General features: G+C 39.2%; 1 protein-coding gene across 1 annotated transcript; it reads right to left on the bottom strand.

The window, feature by feature from the left end:
* Positions 1-7,808: 7,808 nt before the first annotated feature.
* LOC127638834 (uncharacterized) lies at positions 7,809-13,197 on the bottom strand. The gene is made up of 7 exons (XM_052120578.1): positions 11,400-13,197; positions 10,328-10,670; positions 9,813-9,966; positions 9,594-9,779; positions 9,381-9,447; positions 9,028-9,193; positions 7,809-8,341 (listed from the first exon to the last, which is right to left on the bottom strand). The coding sequence occupies exons 1-7, from the start codon at positions 12,355-12,357 to the stop codon at positions 8,227-8,229; spliced, it is 1,989 nt and encodes a 662-aa protein (XP_051976538.1). The 5' UTR covers positions 12,358-13,197; the 3' UTR covers positions 7,809-8,226.
* Between the last annotated feature and the right edge of the window lie 1,936 nt (positions 13,198-15,133).

Below are 15,133 nucleotides of genomic sequence, written 5' to 3'. Positions count from 1 at the left end.
GATTCTCCCGCCAATATTAGCTGAGAGCACCGTGCGTGATCATGAGTCATAGCTGGATGCAGCGTTTTGTGGGACATGTGCTTCTGTTTCCCCTATTGTTAATTCGGTGTCGATGAGAGGTGCTGTCTGTCTCCTCGTGTCTTACATCTTTTTTATATAGGCTACCCATGGGGATTCTGATTCATTGTTCATTTTGATTTCATTCACTGATTCGTTCATTGACCATTTTTGGAGATTGCACATTTATGCCAGTAGGTTGCGACAACTGAGCATCTTTTTTGTTATGAGTGAGTAATTTCATAGTTGACTGAGAAATGAATGAGAAAAGACTCGTTCAAAAACACTGATACATTTGCAGTACTCTAATTCAAAACACAGTATTGAAAGCAGTACAGAAAGCAGTTTGTGCTTGATGCTTTGAGTTCTTTTGAAATGATTTTAACTGAAGAAAAAAACACTAGTAATGCAGGTATTAACTGGCCAGTCTTTAGCTGTAACTTAAAAGTCAGAGGCAGTCTTCCGGCTCCTGGTGGACGGAACGCCCTGCCGAGTTCTCTGGAAACAGAAGCTGATCCCACAAGGTGAGGGCAGCAGTGAGTCACTTGGCAGGCGGTCAGATGTGTGAGTAGCATCTGGCTGTTTTCCAGGGTCATCCTACTCTGACAATTAAACTAGGTCATTCAAATATTTGAGAGATTGTGTTTCAGGAATACTCCCACAGAAAGAGTTGGAAACTTCTTCCAATGGTTGTCAGTAATCTCATTCTGTGGAACACAAATAATATATAAAGTAGAATATAGAAGCCTCTGACTTTTCACTTTTATTGCATTCATTTTTTGCATACAGTAGAATTGAATGGTGAGCAACAACATAAGGTTGGTTAAGAAAAATGGTACTACCATGGTGCATGTCCAAAAACATGTTGTTATCATAGTACATATCTAAGGCATATTGTATAAACTGATTTTGTAAAACATTTTGAAAATCGTTATGGTTTTTTCTTTAGATATGTAGTGTGTTTCTTGTAGATCATGTTGTGGAAAATTGTCAAAGATTGTTCCCTCTTTGCAAGAAATCCCTCAGAGTCAGGGGTTCCAGATGCCAAAGGTATAAGTTTATTGAGCAAACAACAAACCTGTGAAAAGGGTGGCGGAGACTGTTTCCGCTGTGGCCAACTCCGATAGGGATGTGGATAGGGTGTGAAAAAGAAAGTCTTAGCTTTTTAATGTTACAATTATTGTTTCTATGAACTCTAAAGATCATGGAGAGAGTGCTTAGAAGCAGACAAAAGGCAGATAATAAATAGCACAGCTGACAAGAAGAAACTGGGCAGAGTATGTAGCAGGATGAACAGTTGGATGAACAAATGGCAATAAACAGGTAAGTTACCACCGAAGAAGAGGCTAGGAATGGAAATAGTCCTTGGTGAGACTTAACAATGAATGTGAGAGGGAAGTGAGTATATATAAGCAGTCCTTGACTAACTGTGTGATTGTTTGCAGGTGTGGCTGATAAGAAGTCAGGGGAGAGTAAACAGAGTGTGGAAAGAGGTGGAGAGCCTGATGGAGACATGATAGATAGGTGAAACTAGAAATTAGTGTCTCTCTCTTGAATGTCAGTCAAAAGAGGGAATCTGCACAGTTCTGCCCTACAGCCCAGGTTAGAAGCACTTCTGTGAACTCCCAGGATATTTTTACAGATTTCAAGGTGAAAAATGTCAACTGGACTTGTATCCCATGATTCATAATTAATTTTATATTTGGGGCCCCAGATTTTAATGCCACATGCATAAGTATGGGCTTGATGACACTGGCAAACAATTTCAGCCACAGTTTAATAGGGAGATTAAATTTAAATAGAGATTTTCTTATAAAGTAATAATAATCGTCAAAATAATCGTCCCCTTGGTGCCCCTAGCACGGAGCTTGGACGCGTGGCTTTCACTTCCCAACCTGCTTGCACCTAGTGCCCTTTCCCTCGGCCGAGGTAAAACCATGCGCTTTCTCTCCCAGGAAATCCCGTTCATTCGGATCCCTGGATGACTCCTCCCTAGCCCTGTGGGTCCACAATTTAGCGGAGGAATTTGCCGACCCAATCCACTGCGGGTACTCAAATCTACCCTGTACTGGAATAGGTGCTTCACAGGCTGGGACTCCTGCGGTGACTCCTCCTGTGTGTATTTTCCTCGGTATGGTCCCCTTACGAGTGGACCCGCGTCTCCCTTAGGCAGTTCCAGCTGCCCTCCGGTCGCCGTGATGTAGCAACTCCCCCCATATCTCATATCCCCCTTTATCAGGAATGAGCCAAGAGACTGAAACTGAATGACCTCAAATTGTATTGTTTTTAAGATCTCCTCACTATAATAGGGTGACTCATGTGGGGGGATGTAGGTGGCACACAGGTAAATATCCTCATCTGTACACATTAGTTATTTTTTCATTTTAATCCAAACGTGTGTTCTCCCTTTTTTCAAAGGCGGAATGTAATGGAAAATATGTTCTTTTAACCAAACTATACTGTAATTCCTACTGAATCTCTTCCATTTTTAATGTGAGGGTGTTTCACTGATGGTATATGTAATTTTTGTGGAAAGTACATTTTGTATTTTGAAAGTACAGGCTGTAGATGAAACAAACATGTTCAAATGCTTAGATAAATACTTTCTCTCTTTAAACTCTCTTTATCAAGTCAACAGAAGTTTCTTTGTATGGCCATCTCTGTCAAGGTCAGAGAGGCAAAGGGAGGCAGAGAACTGTGTCTTATCAAAGGACACAGCCGAAGAGTGAAAAACATATTATTATTATGGAATGTGCTGAGGAAGACTAGTGTGGATGAAGATTAGAGCATTTCAGGACAGGAACCTCTCCTTGTTAGATGAAGAAAGATAGGAGGTTCTATGGTATTTACTTTTTATATTTAACCAATCATTTAGTTGATTCTTTGTCTTCTGAAAAATTAATATGTATGATTGTGTTGGATAAATATTCTGTATTTTGGAACAAACCCTTGTAGATCTCTGAGGTACACTTGATAGTAGGAGAGGCTCATAAATTTAGTACCTTATGGCACTTTTCCACTGCACGTTACGGTTCGACTCAACGTGGGTGGGATTATCATAGTTGTGCCGCCTCTACTGCCGTGACATCTTAAACACGACACAAACTGACCAAAACAATAACGTGACCGCTAGCTGTTAGCTACTAGCTCATTGTGATGCATAAAGCAGTTGTTGCATGGTGATTTTACTCAAATGTAACAGTTCAGTTGGCCTGGTTGTTTTAGAAGCAAGCTGGTCAACTAAATAAAGTGAAGGTATCAAGCAGAATATAGAGTTAACGTAACAAAGGTTCAGGGCACTCTCACTCCCATTGCTCACCGGTTTAGATGGCATCCATTTGGTCGAACCACTTCCACTTTTCCTTGATGGTTCTGTAGTAACTTCTAATATCACTGTTACTAACTTTAAAACTAGAGGGCTGATGTTGCATGAGTGCACACATATCAGCTATCTCTGCATTAATGACATTGATGATGTTTTGTGGAGCGGGGTTGGGAGGATTACTTTTAAAATTTAATTCACTACAAATTACAGAATACATGCTAAAAAATGTCATTTGTAACATATTCCGTTAGATTACTCAAGGTCAGTAATGTAATCTAAATACTTTGGAATACTTCTTCAGCACTTTTTTCTTTAATTGTTTTGACTATAAGAAATTTAATAACATGTCAAATCTGCCAGTACAATAAGACACGTTAAAAATACATTCTCTGAAAAAAGACTAAATATCATATGCAGTGTTGCTTCTAAAACAAGAGCAAATTTATCTTGTTTTATGTTTTTTTATATATATATATTTTACTGGAAAACAATAAAAAAATTCTCATCAAGAATAAGATTTTTGCACAATTCCCCAAATATTACTTACTAGAGAAAAAAAAAATTACGATCTAACATGGACTTTCTTTATAGAAATAAATATAATTGTGCCTAGTAACAGGCGCATGTAAAAGGGCTAGAAGTAGCATTTTAGCTTAGCATTAAGCTAAATGTTCACATGACAATTTACACAAGGTTAAAAAACTCAGAGTGTACACCTTTTCAGATTGCATCAGGTATACTGATAAATGTTTATCAAATGAATACACAAAATACTATTTTTTAAAAAACAATAAAATGCAAAGTAATCTCTTCAGTAATCAAAATAATTTGGAATGTAACTTTATCTGTTTACCAACCGTTTCAATTGTAACTTTAGTGGAATACAGCTACAATACATGTAATCCCATTACATGTATTGCGTTACTCCCCAACAATGTGAGGCAGCAGTGTAGAGATCATGACTTTGTCTTTGGGGTAGATTCCTCCAGCTGTTTTCACCACATTAATGAGAGCTTTGGTGACATCCACTCTTCTGCTGCTGAGGTCATTTGTCCCTGTGTGCAGAATGATTTGTGATGTGTTCCCAAAATATCCTCTTTCAGCAGTTTCAAAGCAGAGTGAGAGGTTGGAGTTTTCCTGGGGAACAGTCGTCTCTGGTACTGGTGGTTGCCGTTAGAGTCACAGAGGATGATGATGTTGTGTTGTCTCTTATGTTCTCTGTTGGAGATTGTTGTGACCTCTGGATGTCTCTGTCTGGTACTGTTATCTTCTTGAATTTCTGAGAAGCTTAAGAGACCTGCAGTGTTGCAGGGGATGGGATGGTGTGTGTTTGTGTTTTAACACACTGCTGGTGTTGTGTTGTTTTTCTGATGTGTTTAGGAGGAGAGATGTTGAGTGTTTCTGTGCTGGTACACTGTTGTTGTTGTTCTGTGGTTGTGATGTGTTCAGGGTTTGTGTGTAGCTGTTGTCTGATCTCCTCCCCTGATCTTTCTCCAGCATATTGATGTGTTGATCTCTCTTGACCAACTCCTCTCTCACCCTCCTCAGCTCCTCTCGTGGCTCCTGGCTGTTCTCCTCCAGCTGTCTGACAGCAGAGCAGAGCTGATGAAGTTGTGTGCTGAGGTGGCTGGTCTTGTTTTGTAGCTGACAGAGGTTGTTGGTAGTTTCCTCTTTAAACAGGAAGTAGTCCTGCTCCAGCTCAGCGATGTTGACTCTCAAGACCTTGATCTTTTGAGATGCAGGTGGTGTCTGTGTGTTACAGGGGTAACACACAGACTGAGGGCTCTGTTTGTGACTATTGTGGAGCATGACACTACACTGCTCTTCACCTCAGGATCTTTCTTAAACCTCTGAACATCCATTTTAAAGTTCATGAAACTCTTCTAGAATTCATCAAGGCTGGGTTCTGACCCCTGGAACATGACTGTACCGTTGTGATACAAGTTTACAGTCAGCTTTATCTCTTTTTCTCCTACCAGAGTGATTTATCTTTCTTTACTGATGCCACCTTTTCTGATGCAGTGCATGGCAAATACTGTGCCAGGCTGATGGCTGATCAGTGAAGAAGAGCAGGTTACACCAGACTCTGTTGGGTTCTAATCCAGTGTAATGAGACAGCAGCATCTCTGGATTCTCTTTCTGGGTTATATCTTTCATTTTCTTATCTTTGTTTGATTTAACTTCTGCTGGATATATTATCTCCTCTCTCTCTCTCTCTCTCTCTCTCTCTCTCTGTCTAGTTGATTTATCTTTGAGTCAGTTGCTCAGACTTTTATCTTTATTTATTGGTGGAATTTTCCCTGGTTGAAGTCTTCCATCACCAGGGTGTTATCGGAAAGAATTTATTAGGCTGTGTTTGCCTCTTCAAGCAGAGGAGGGGCTCTGTCTCCTTTTCTTATAGTATAAATGTAAACAAGAACAAGGTTGCAGCCATTACTGGAATAAACAGCCAATATCTTCTGAATTGATTTAATTGCTGAACTGGTAATAATGGTAACTGGTTAAAATGTTTATTGGTGATAAAGAACTCCTGCCTTTAAAAAATAATCCTTTACATCAGGAATTTCTGATTTTGTCTTATGCATATGTGCAATATAGATGTTAAAAAGCTTCCAAAGTGTTTATATAATAAAATACTGTAGATACAGAATCCTGAAGAAATTCAAAAGTGTTTAATATTTAAAGTAAATATAAGATGTAAATTCATTGTTGGAATGCTTTTATTTCATTAAGTTAGCAGAGGTCAGCAGATGTCTTAATAATAAATAGTTAAATATTTTATAATTGAATTATAAAATATTTATTTTATAGTTTTTATTTTGTAATTGATGAAAAATGATCCAGCAGATGAATTGATACAGACACAATCAATAATATTTGTACAAGTAATAACAAAACTTACATTTGTAAAACTCATAAAAATTAATGCATTTAGTAAATATGTACATATGAATATATCCAAACTAAATCTTAAACTAAAACGAATACTGGTCTTGCTCAATCTGATGCCCTTAAGGCCCCGAGCGATTTGGCCAGAGAAGTGAGGGAAATTCGGCGAGAATTGTTGAACATGTCGGCAATGCTGACTTGGAGAATCTTGCTGTAATATGTCGATCGATCACTAGCATGAAGACAAAAATCGCTGAGGTGGTCACAAGAGTGGGGGATGTCAAGAAACATATCAATTATCTGGAGTCATCGGAGAGGGAAATAGCAGCTAATCTGCTAGCGACCAAGGTGGATTTATAGCGCATCTGGGAGAAATTGGAGGACATGGAGAACCGTAACCGGTGGAATAACGTCCGAATCGTCGGAATTCCTGAAGCTGAAGAGGGTCAGGATATCGTGAAATATTTTTCAGAATCTGCTTGACATAACAGGCCATAAGCTGGAAATCGAGCAAGCTCTCAGGGTTCTGTCTCAGTGATCCACTGAGGGAGAGAGGCCCTATAAATTCTGGCCAAATTTCTGAGATCATCTGATAAATATCTTGTGTTGTGCGAGGCAAGGAGTAAAGGAAGGGTTTTTTGGAAGAACCTCAGCATTTTCTTGTTCCCAGACTTTGCAAATTCAGCAAGAGTTAAACGTGATCAATTCAAGTAACCTGAGACTTCACACAGAGAGGGTGAGATTCATCATGGTGGCGCCCACTTGTACCAACTGTACAAATAACAATTTTGGACTATTACCAAATAATACTTACGACAACCACGGGAACATACCCTTTGTATACTGGAGGAATTAACGGACCTAGAAGCACACATAGAAGCATACATCGATTACTACTACAACCGCTACGAAATGGATACAGCTAACTTCACAACTCAGCAAAATACTCCGAAACCAAACAGACATCATCTACTGACAAAAATGATCTACAGTCTACAGAAATCAAGGTCAGTGTACTTACTTCCATTATCAACAAACTAGAGTTATTGGTCACACTACACACTGCAAAATTTTTCGTTGTGAATTTACAATAAATAATTGGATACATTTTGCATGACTTTCACAGTAAGGATTACAGCAATATACTGTGAAATATACTCACAGCAATTTACTGTAATTTTATATCTGTGATATTACAATGCATTGTTGTAAAAGCACACTGTATACTGTAACTTCACAGCTTCAATGACAAAGAATTACTGTGATATTACAGTACATTACTGGGGAATTACAATCTTTTGCTAATCATTACAACAAGGCCCTGTACTTTTACAGTGTGTACTGTGAAAGTAATGTACAAGTTGACAATAATTTACTGTGAATTTACAATGTATACTGTGGAAGTCATGCTAAAATTGTCAAGTAACTTACTGTAAAAGTAATGCAGATGAAGCTTCCATTTACTGTGAATTTACAATCATTTTACAATTAACCCCCACCCCCCAACAAACAACTCTGAGGTAAAGTCAATGTTAGCCCAATGGCATATTTATTAACAAATACATATTTTTCAATGTACAGCAGATGCCAAGAACTTCAAGAGTTCAAGAAATTCAACTTTCTAGTCATAAAAGCCATCTTAAAATACAGAGAAATTGTGCAAACTTGCAATTCAACTACCTGTCTCACAATTAAACTATTCAACTAGCTGTGTCACAATAACAGTAATGGACAGGATGGGAATGAGGCCTTCATGGCAAGATAAGAGAGCAAGGGGAGAGCGATGAAGGAATGTCGTAAAGGGGTCAGGCGCTCCTCTCAGTCTCAAACATTATAATGAATCCACACGCAACAGCATTGTGTAAAAATCTTGTAGTGCAAAGTTGTCTTGAAAAATTACGAAAAGTACAAGGCTACTCAAAACTGAGCCTGACAACTACCGCTGCAAAAAAAAACTATGATGCCCACTCAAAGTCAATAAGTTTCCTCAAAAGGGTGCTCACATGAGGGTTCATTGTTGTCCACTTCTTGGTCTTTGAGCCTCTTTCAGGATTGATGCCCAGGAAGCACCTGTTAATAAGCAAAGATAGTTTCAGTTTTAAATAGACTTACAGTATGTATTGCAGACAGCATTTATCAAGGTGTGCTTTTTGCTGTGCTTTTTCCCCACATCAAACCCTAATAGATTTATAATCCAAACTTGTTAGATCTTACTCTCACCATAATTTTTTTTAGCCATTTTTAGCCAAGGTGCCTCAGGTTAGGTTTGCCTGAGGCAAAGTAGTTGATTTTCTATAATGAGAGGCCATATCAACGTGCGCCACCACTGAAATGCATCTTCACGCAATTGGCCAGTTGTTAAATTAAAACCAAACGCTGTTGAAAGTATGACAAACACATCCTTTTCAATTAAGGGCCTGAGAGCATTTTGTTCTGCTTTTAAAGAAAATTTCATCTACTTCATTCAATACATTCGCATTTCGCAATAGACGTTTCGAAATCATCATCACATAGCCTGCCCCAAAACAAAATAAATAGCTGTGATTGGACCGGCAGGTATTTGTCAGCATAACATGTGTAGAAAACCAGACTGATCTGCAGAGCGAAATTGAAGGAGTTCGCGAGATCAGGATGGTCTCACCAGGCTAGCCTCATGTACCTCGTTTGTCAGCATTTTAGACCTCAAGACAATCATTGAGTTGGAAGCCTGTACTATAATGTGAATTACAAGATTAAATGTGATCTTTATAAAATACCTTTGAATGAACTCCAGCGTCGACGATCCAGCGGCAGGATACTCAAGGTTGAAGACGTAATATCTGCTGAAGAAAGCAGCTACTCCGTGTAAAAAGAAAGGGTGTGGGCCCATCACGACATGTCCCTCGATGGATATAAGCCATCCAGAGGGTTTCATCATGTCACCTGAAATGAACAGATACAACATTATGTGTTATGAGCACTTTGCGATCTGCTTAAGATACAAAGGGCTATACAAATGTAATTCTTATTATAATTATAATTATTATTATTTATTGTGGTCATGTAGATTTCTAGAATGAAAACAAAATAATGAGTTAGAATTGTCAATACTAGATCAAAGTAACATTACCTTGAATGATCAAGCAGGGGGTGCTGGGGAGTTCTGCAGTATTGAAGTCCACAGCAGTGGCACATGGCTGTAACATAGTTAACACACAATAGCATGGATTTAGGATAAAGGATAAATATTGTTCATTTGTCAGAGGTAGAAAATCATGCAAGGTAAATGTTGATAATGTAATCACTCATTTTGCATTTTAAATATTTGTATAAAAAATCTTACATCAACTTCAAGCATCAAACTCTCTTTCGGCTCTTTGAAGTACAACATTAGGAGCAGCAGGATGCAGGCAGCCTTGTCAGAGTCTGGATCATAGCAGGCCAGAACATCACGGATCTTGGGGTTGTCCAGTGTTGCACAGTAATCCAGGATGGTCTGTCCTCGTCGACTAATTGCCTCCTGTAGCTTCTACGTCAGAAGCGTACAGCTAAGAAAGAAGACCGTGCACGGTCTTCTTTCTCTGCGGCGTTGAGCAAGTGTATTATTCCTATTTTTGTTCTCCACTCTCGTTTTTACTTGTTGCAGAAGAGAGTGACATCCGTCTCCAGCAGTAACACCGTGCTTGCCAATGTCGCCAAATGATTTTGGATTGCTCCTGAAAATGTGGGTGGGATAATTAGGAAACATGTCACCATTGTGGCACTTACGACAGAAGCGTACAGCTAATGTAAGGATTACTTAAAGGAAAGAACCACGCTTAAAAAAACATCAGGCTGAACAAGACCAAAAAAAAAAAACATCAGGCTGAACAAGACCTTCATAAAAACATGTGAATTAGTATGGTTTTCTTGAATATACTAGCTCTGTTTAAACAAACCATGTTTACAAAGTCTTCACTTTTGCACCCTTGTTACATCATAGGTGCAGGGAATAAATCAGTGAAAGTTACAAACAGTTGAAGGGGGTGGGGCTGGGGATTAACTGACAGCTAATATTGATAATAGTCCCATCCCTACCTGACAATGTTTCTCACAACGCTGTGGCACATGGCTCTGGTTGGGTTACGGTCGTGCTGCATCATTTGGTCCACGAGCACGACCACGAAGGCCTTTCTCTCGTCTGGCAATGGTCTTTCTTCTTTTTCCACTCTAAGCCGAATGGCTGATGACACCTGGTCCCAGTTGAGACGAAAGTCAACATGCCATGGTACGCCAGGCTGTGAAGCGCTTGACGTGCTTGGAGGGCTGGGCAACAGCTGATTTGGAGGTTGGAATGTTGTGTTTGGAGACCATGGAGTTGGGGAACTTGGAGCACTTGGATCAGGAGCAGAGACCAACTCCATATTAAGAGTAACAAGTCCTAGAAGGCACAAAAACAATTTATTAATTAAGATAGGGCAAGATGTAGGGTTATGGGTCAATAGACTGTGTGCTTAACTGTAGTCCTGCTCCAGTACTTCCTGGAGGAAGCACACATTGGTTTCCTGTCAGCACTATTGGATGAAGCAATTCGAATTTATTCACGTGAGTGCCATTTGTTCGAATGTGACATAATGGGTTGGGAGAACGCAGAAGTGTCCATTGACTCATGTTAAAAGATTGCTCTGATAATGCCACTTAAAAAACAATAGTTAAAATAACAGGCCAATACACTATTGGAATTACAAACTCATCATAACAGGGTCTGATTGTTTTTCACTGCTATTGTTATTAAGTTTGGAAATGCATGCAAGTAATAAGCATCAGCTGCATTCACTTCTATGTATTTCCAGATGTGAAAACAACAGCAGTGAAAAACAGCCCAGTTTTGATGAGTTTGTAATTCCAATTATTATTTTTTATGCCTATTATACATTTCCCCAACCCATTACGTCACACTGAACAAATACCACACACATGAATAAGGTCTATAAGCTGTGCTGCACACCTGAGATTAATCACTTCATCCAATAGTATTTGACAGGTAACCAATGTGTGAGCTTGGGACTACATACGAAGTATATTGTCTACCAGTTGTGCCAATGTTCTAAGGCCCTAATTCAGTGACATGAAAGAGTGAAAAGTGTAATGGGTGAACAGATGAATTTACCTTCTTTGATGCCCTTCATTAACTTCCGACTTTGGATAGGTTTGAGGTATTTCACCAGATCCCTCTCCTCCACCAAGGTCAGATCTACATTCACATAAACCTGCACAACGCCATTATTTATATATATATATATAACAAGGTGCTGAAAGCATTCTTTAGAAATGTTGGCCCATATTGATAGGATAGCATCTTGCAGTTGATGGAGATTTGTGGGATGCACATCCAGGGCACGAAGCTCCCGTTCCACCACATCACAAAGATGCTCTATTGGGTTGAGATCTGGTGACTGTGGGGGCCATTTTAGTACAGTGAACTCATTGTTATGTTCAAGAAACCAATTTGAAATGATTCGAGCTTTGTGACATGGTGCATTATCCTGCTGGAAGTAGCCATCAGAGGATGGGTACATGGTGGCCATAAAGGGATGGACATGGTCAGAAACAATGCTCAGGTAGGCCGTGGCATTTAAACGATGTCCAATTGGCACTAAGGGGCCTAAAGTGTGCCAAGAAAACATCCCCCAAACCATTACACCACCACCACCACCACCAGCAGCCTGCACAGTGGTAACAAGGCATGATGGATCCATGTTCTCATTCTGTTTACGCCAAATTCTGACTCTACCATCTGAATGTCTCAACAGAAATCGAGACTCATCAGACCAGGCAACATTTTTCCAGTCTTCAACTGTCCAATTTTGGTGAGCTCTTGCAAATTGTAGCCTCTTTTTCCTATTTATAGTGGAGATGAGTGGTACCCGGTGGGGTCTTCTGCTGTTGTAGCCCATCCGCCTCAAGGTTGTGCGTGTTGTGGCTTCACAAATGCTTTGCTGCATACCTCGGTTGTAACGAGTGCTTATTTCAGGCAAAGTTGCTCTTCTATCAGCTTGAATCAGTCGGCCCATTCTCCTCTGACCTCTAGCATCAACAAGGCATTTTTGCCCACAGGACTGCCGCATACTGGATGTTTTTCCTTTTCACACCATTCTTTGTAAACCCTAGAAATGGTTGTGCGTGAAAATCCCAGTAACTGAGCAGATTGTGAAATACTCAGACCGGCCCGTCTGGCACCAACAACCATGCCACACTCAAAATTGCTTAAATCACATTTCTTTCCCATTCTGACATTCAGTTTGGAGTTCAGGAGATTGTCTTGACCAGGACCACACCCCTAAATGCATTGAAGCAACTGCCATGTGATTGGTTGATTAGATAATTGCATTAATGAGAAATTGAACAGGTGTTCCTAATAATCCTTTAGGTGAGTGTATATTTAGTATTTTAAATACGTATTTACTTAGACAAGATGTATAATATGTTTAGGCAACCCATTAGGCAAGATACTCATTATGTTTAATCACCTTTAACTTTTTACCTAGAATATACACTTCCTAAACAAATGGGCCTTTTATAGATGGGTTGCTAGGGTTCCACCATTAGATTGAAGTCAGATTGGTTTAAGAAATAATGGTGGCGAGCAGAGACAAGTGGAAAAGCAAGCCCAGTGGTTAGAGATTATGAGAATGAACACTCTATGGGTTCAGAAGGATAACAAAAATGTTTAAAGACTGGGAGACTGAGATTGGGGAGGCAGAGCAGACAGTGTGGTGTATTTTTATCAAGTTAAGTATACATTAATCAGGTGTAATCAATGCCATTTTATTCTACAATTATTTCTGATGGTCAAGCAGTTCTTTTACTGTGTGTGTGTGTGTGTGTGTGTGTGTGTATGTGTGAGCGTGTATTTATCACTTTGTGGGGACCAAATGTCCCCATAAGGATAGTAAAACCCGAAATTTTTGACCTTGTGGGGACATTTTGTCGGTCCCCATGAGGAAAACAGCTTATAAATCATACTAAATTATGTTTTTGAAAATGTAAAAATGCAGAAAGTTTTCTGTGAGGGTTAGGTTTAGGGTAGGGTTAGGTTTAGGGGATAGAATATAAAGTTTGTACAGTATAAAAACCATTATGTCTATGGAAAGTCCCCATAAAACATGGAAACACAACATGTGTGTGTGTGTGTGTGTGTGTGTGTGTGTGTGTGTGTGTGTGTGTGTGTGTGTGTGTGTGTGTGTGTGTGTTTTTAAAGGCCTGTGCAGGAACAGGAATAGTCTCACATATGTGGTCTCATGACTGAGCTCAACATATGTGTGTGCCTATTTAGAGGTCTGTGCAGGTTTTCTCATGACTGCTGAGAGAATATATGGTGAGGCTCTTCCACAGGTGTCTCCTGTCCATTTCTTAATATAATTACACTGGAGTCAAAGAATAGGATGATGGATTATGGTGACACGATTGAAGTGTATTAGCCCCACCTTGTTAGAGGACATGTATTTAAGTGAACCCAAGCCCAGAGATGCTTTAGTTGTTCTGCAGGCAACTTGGATTTATTGTATGATAATAAAGTCTATTCTTCTGAAATCAAAATCCCTAAGACTTCGAGTGATTTTTCACAAATTGGGTAGAAACCACTACAACAGCTGGCATTCTCAGGTTTATTGGTTGCTCAATAAACTTTAACCTTTGGCATTTGGAATCCCTGATTCCTCGTAAGGTCGAGAAAGAATCTTTTTCCACAACACGCTCTGCCCACTGATGATACTCTCTCAATGCGAGAATCTTGTATTCTGTCACTACACACTAGAGAATTTACCATAATACTTAACTCACATATCTTTTTTATTGGTATTCGGCTGGGGGTTCCATCAGATGGAGCTGAAAATCTCATCCAAGAAAAGTTAAGCACAAGCTTTTATAAATTACATGATCTCTCCTGATTCTTGTGTACTTTATTCTGATTGGATATATAATGTTATTTTGTATTACTTAATCTTGGTAAGAGAATGTTGTGGTTTCTGCCCAATTTGTGAAAAATCACTCTGAAATACTTGGAGTTTTTGACGCCAGAAAATAGACTTTATTATCAGAGATATAACAAGCCGAGTTGCTCTGCAGAAACAACTGATGTGTCTTGAGTTTGCACTCGCTTACATAGGTCTCACAAGGCATGGCTAAAACCTTCCATATATCATTATTCATTTATATTGTTTCTTCAATCTGTAGTGTTTTGTGCAGAAAAACATCTTTGGGGCCCCACCATTATATCTTCTCCATCTTCAAACCAGAAGGCTTCAGGTACATACTGTGAGCAATTTCACCCTATGTAAAAACATTACACTAAGAGGGGCCTCATCATATGTTTTCTTTAGCTTCAAAAGAAGTGAATAGGAAACATATGTAAGTCATTTCTGTGTGAATGTCCATGTACCTTTCCCTACATTCCATTCTCAGACCTTTATGCTGAACCACTCACATACACAAAAAGACACATATGACCATCAGAAACGATTATATATATAAAATAGTTATAAATGGCTATATTTACATATGATATTACTTCATTAATTTATATTTAACTTGATACAAATATTCCACAAGATTAACGTTATGAAATATGGTCACAGAAAGAGAGTTTTATGAAAATTCCAGTCATCGTTAGTGGCATGGTCCAGTACATAGGGTTAAACAATGTCAGGTTCCCATTTTTCGGTCCCCTCAAATAATTCCACTTGCACTGACCCCTCTATGCTCCCCTGCTCAGCTATCTCTCATACTTAACCTTAACATTTCTATCACATATCGCCCCTCTGATTGTATCTCTCACGATCATCAATATCAGTTACATACCTTGTAAAACAAATAAACAATACCAGACCATCTGGCACCAACAAT

Source organism: Xyrauchen texanus, chromosome 47, assembly GCF_025860055.1.
Source record: "Xyrauchen texanus isolate HMW12.3.18 chromosome 47, RBS_HiC_50CHRs, whole genome shotgun sequence".
Taxonomy (NCBI): Eukaryota; Metazoa; Chordata; class Actinopteri; order Cypriniformes; family Catostomidae; genus Xyrauchen; species Xyrauchen texanus.
This window is presented reverse-complemented; position numbering and strand designations above follow the sequence as displayed.

What these genes read in the sequence shown, in the direction of transcription:
- LOC127638834 (XM_052120578.1), bottom strand. Translation starts at nt 12,357, where the DNA reads ATGCGGCAGTCCTGTGGGCAAAAATGCCTTGTTGATGCTAGAGGTCAG. An exon ending in AATGAAGGGCATCAAAGAAG is followed by an intron (nt 10,671 to 11,399) that starts GTAAATTCATCT and finishes TGTGCCTTCTAG; the next exon opens with GACTTGTTACTCTTAATATG. An exon ending in ACGCTGGAGTTCATTCAAAG is followed by an intron (nt 8,342 to 9,027) that starts GTATTTTATAAA and finishes GCTTATTAACAG; the next exon opens with GTGCTTCCTGGGCATCAATC.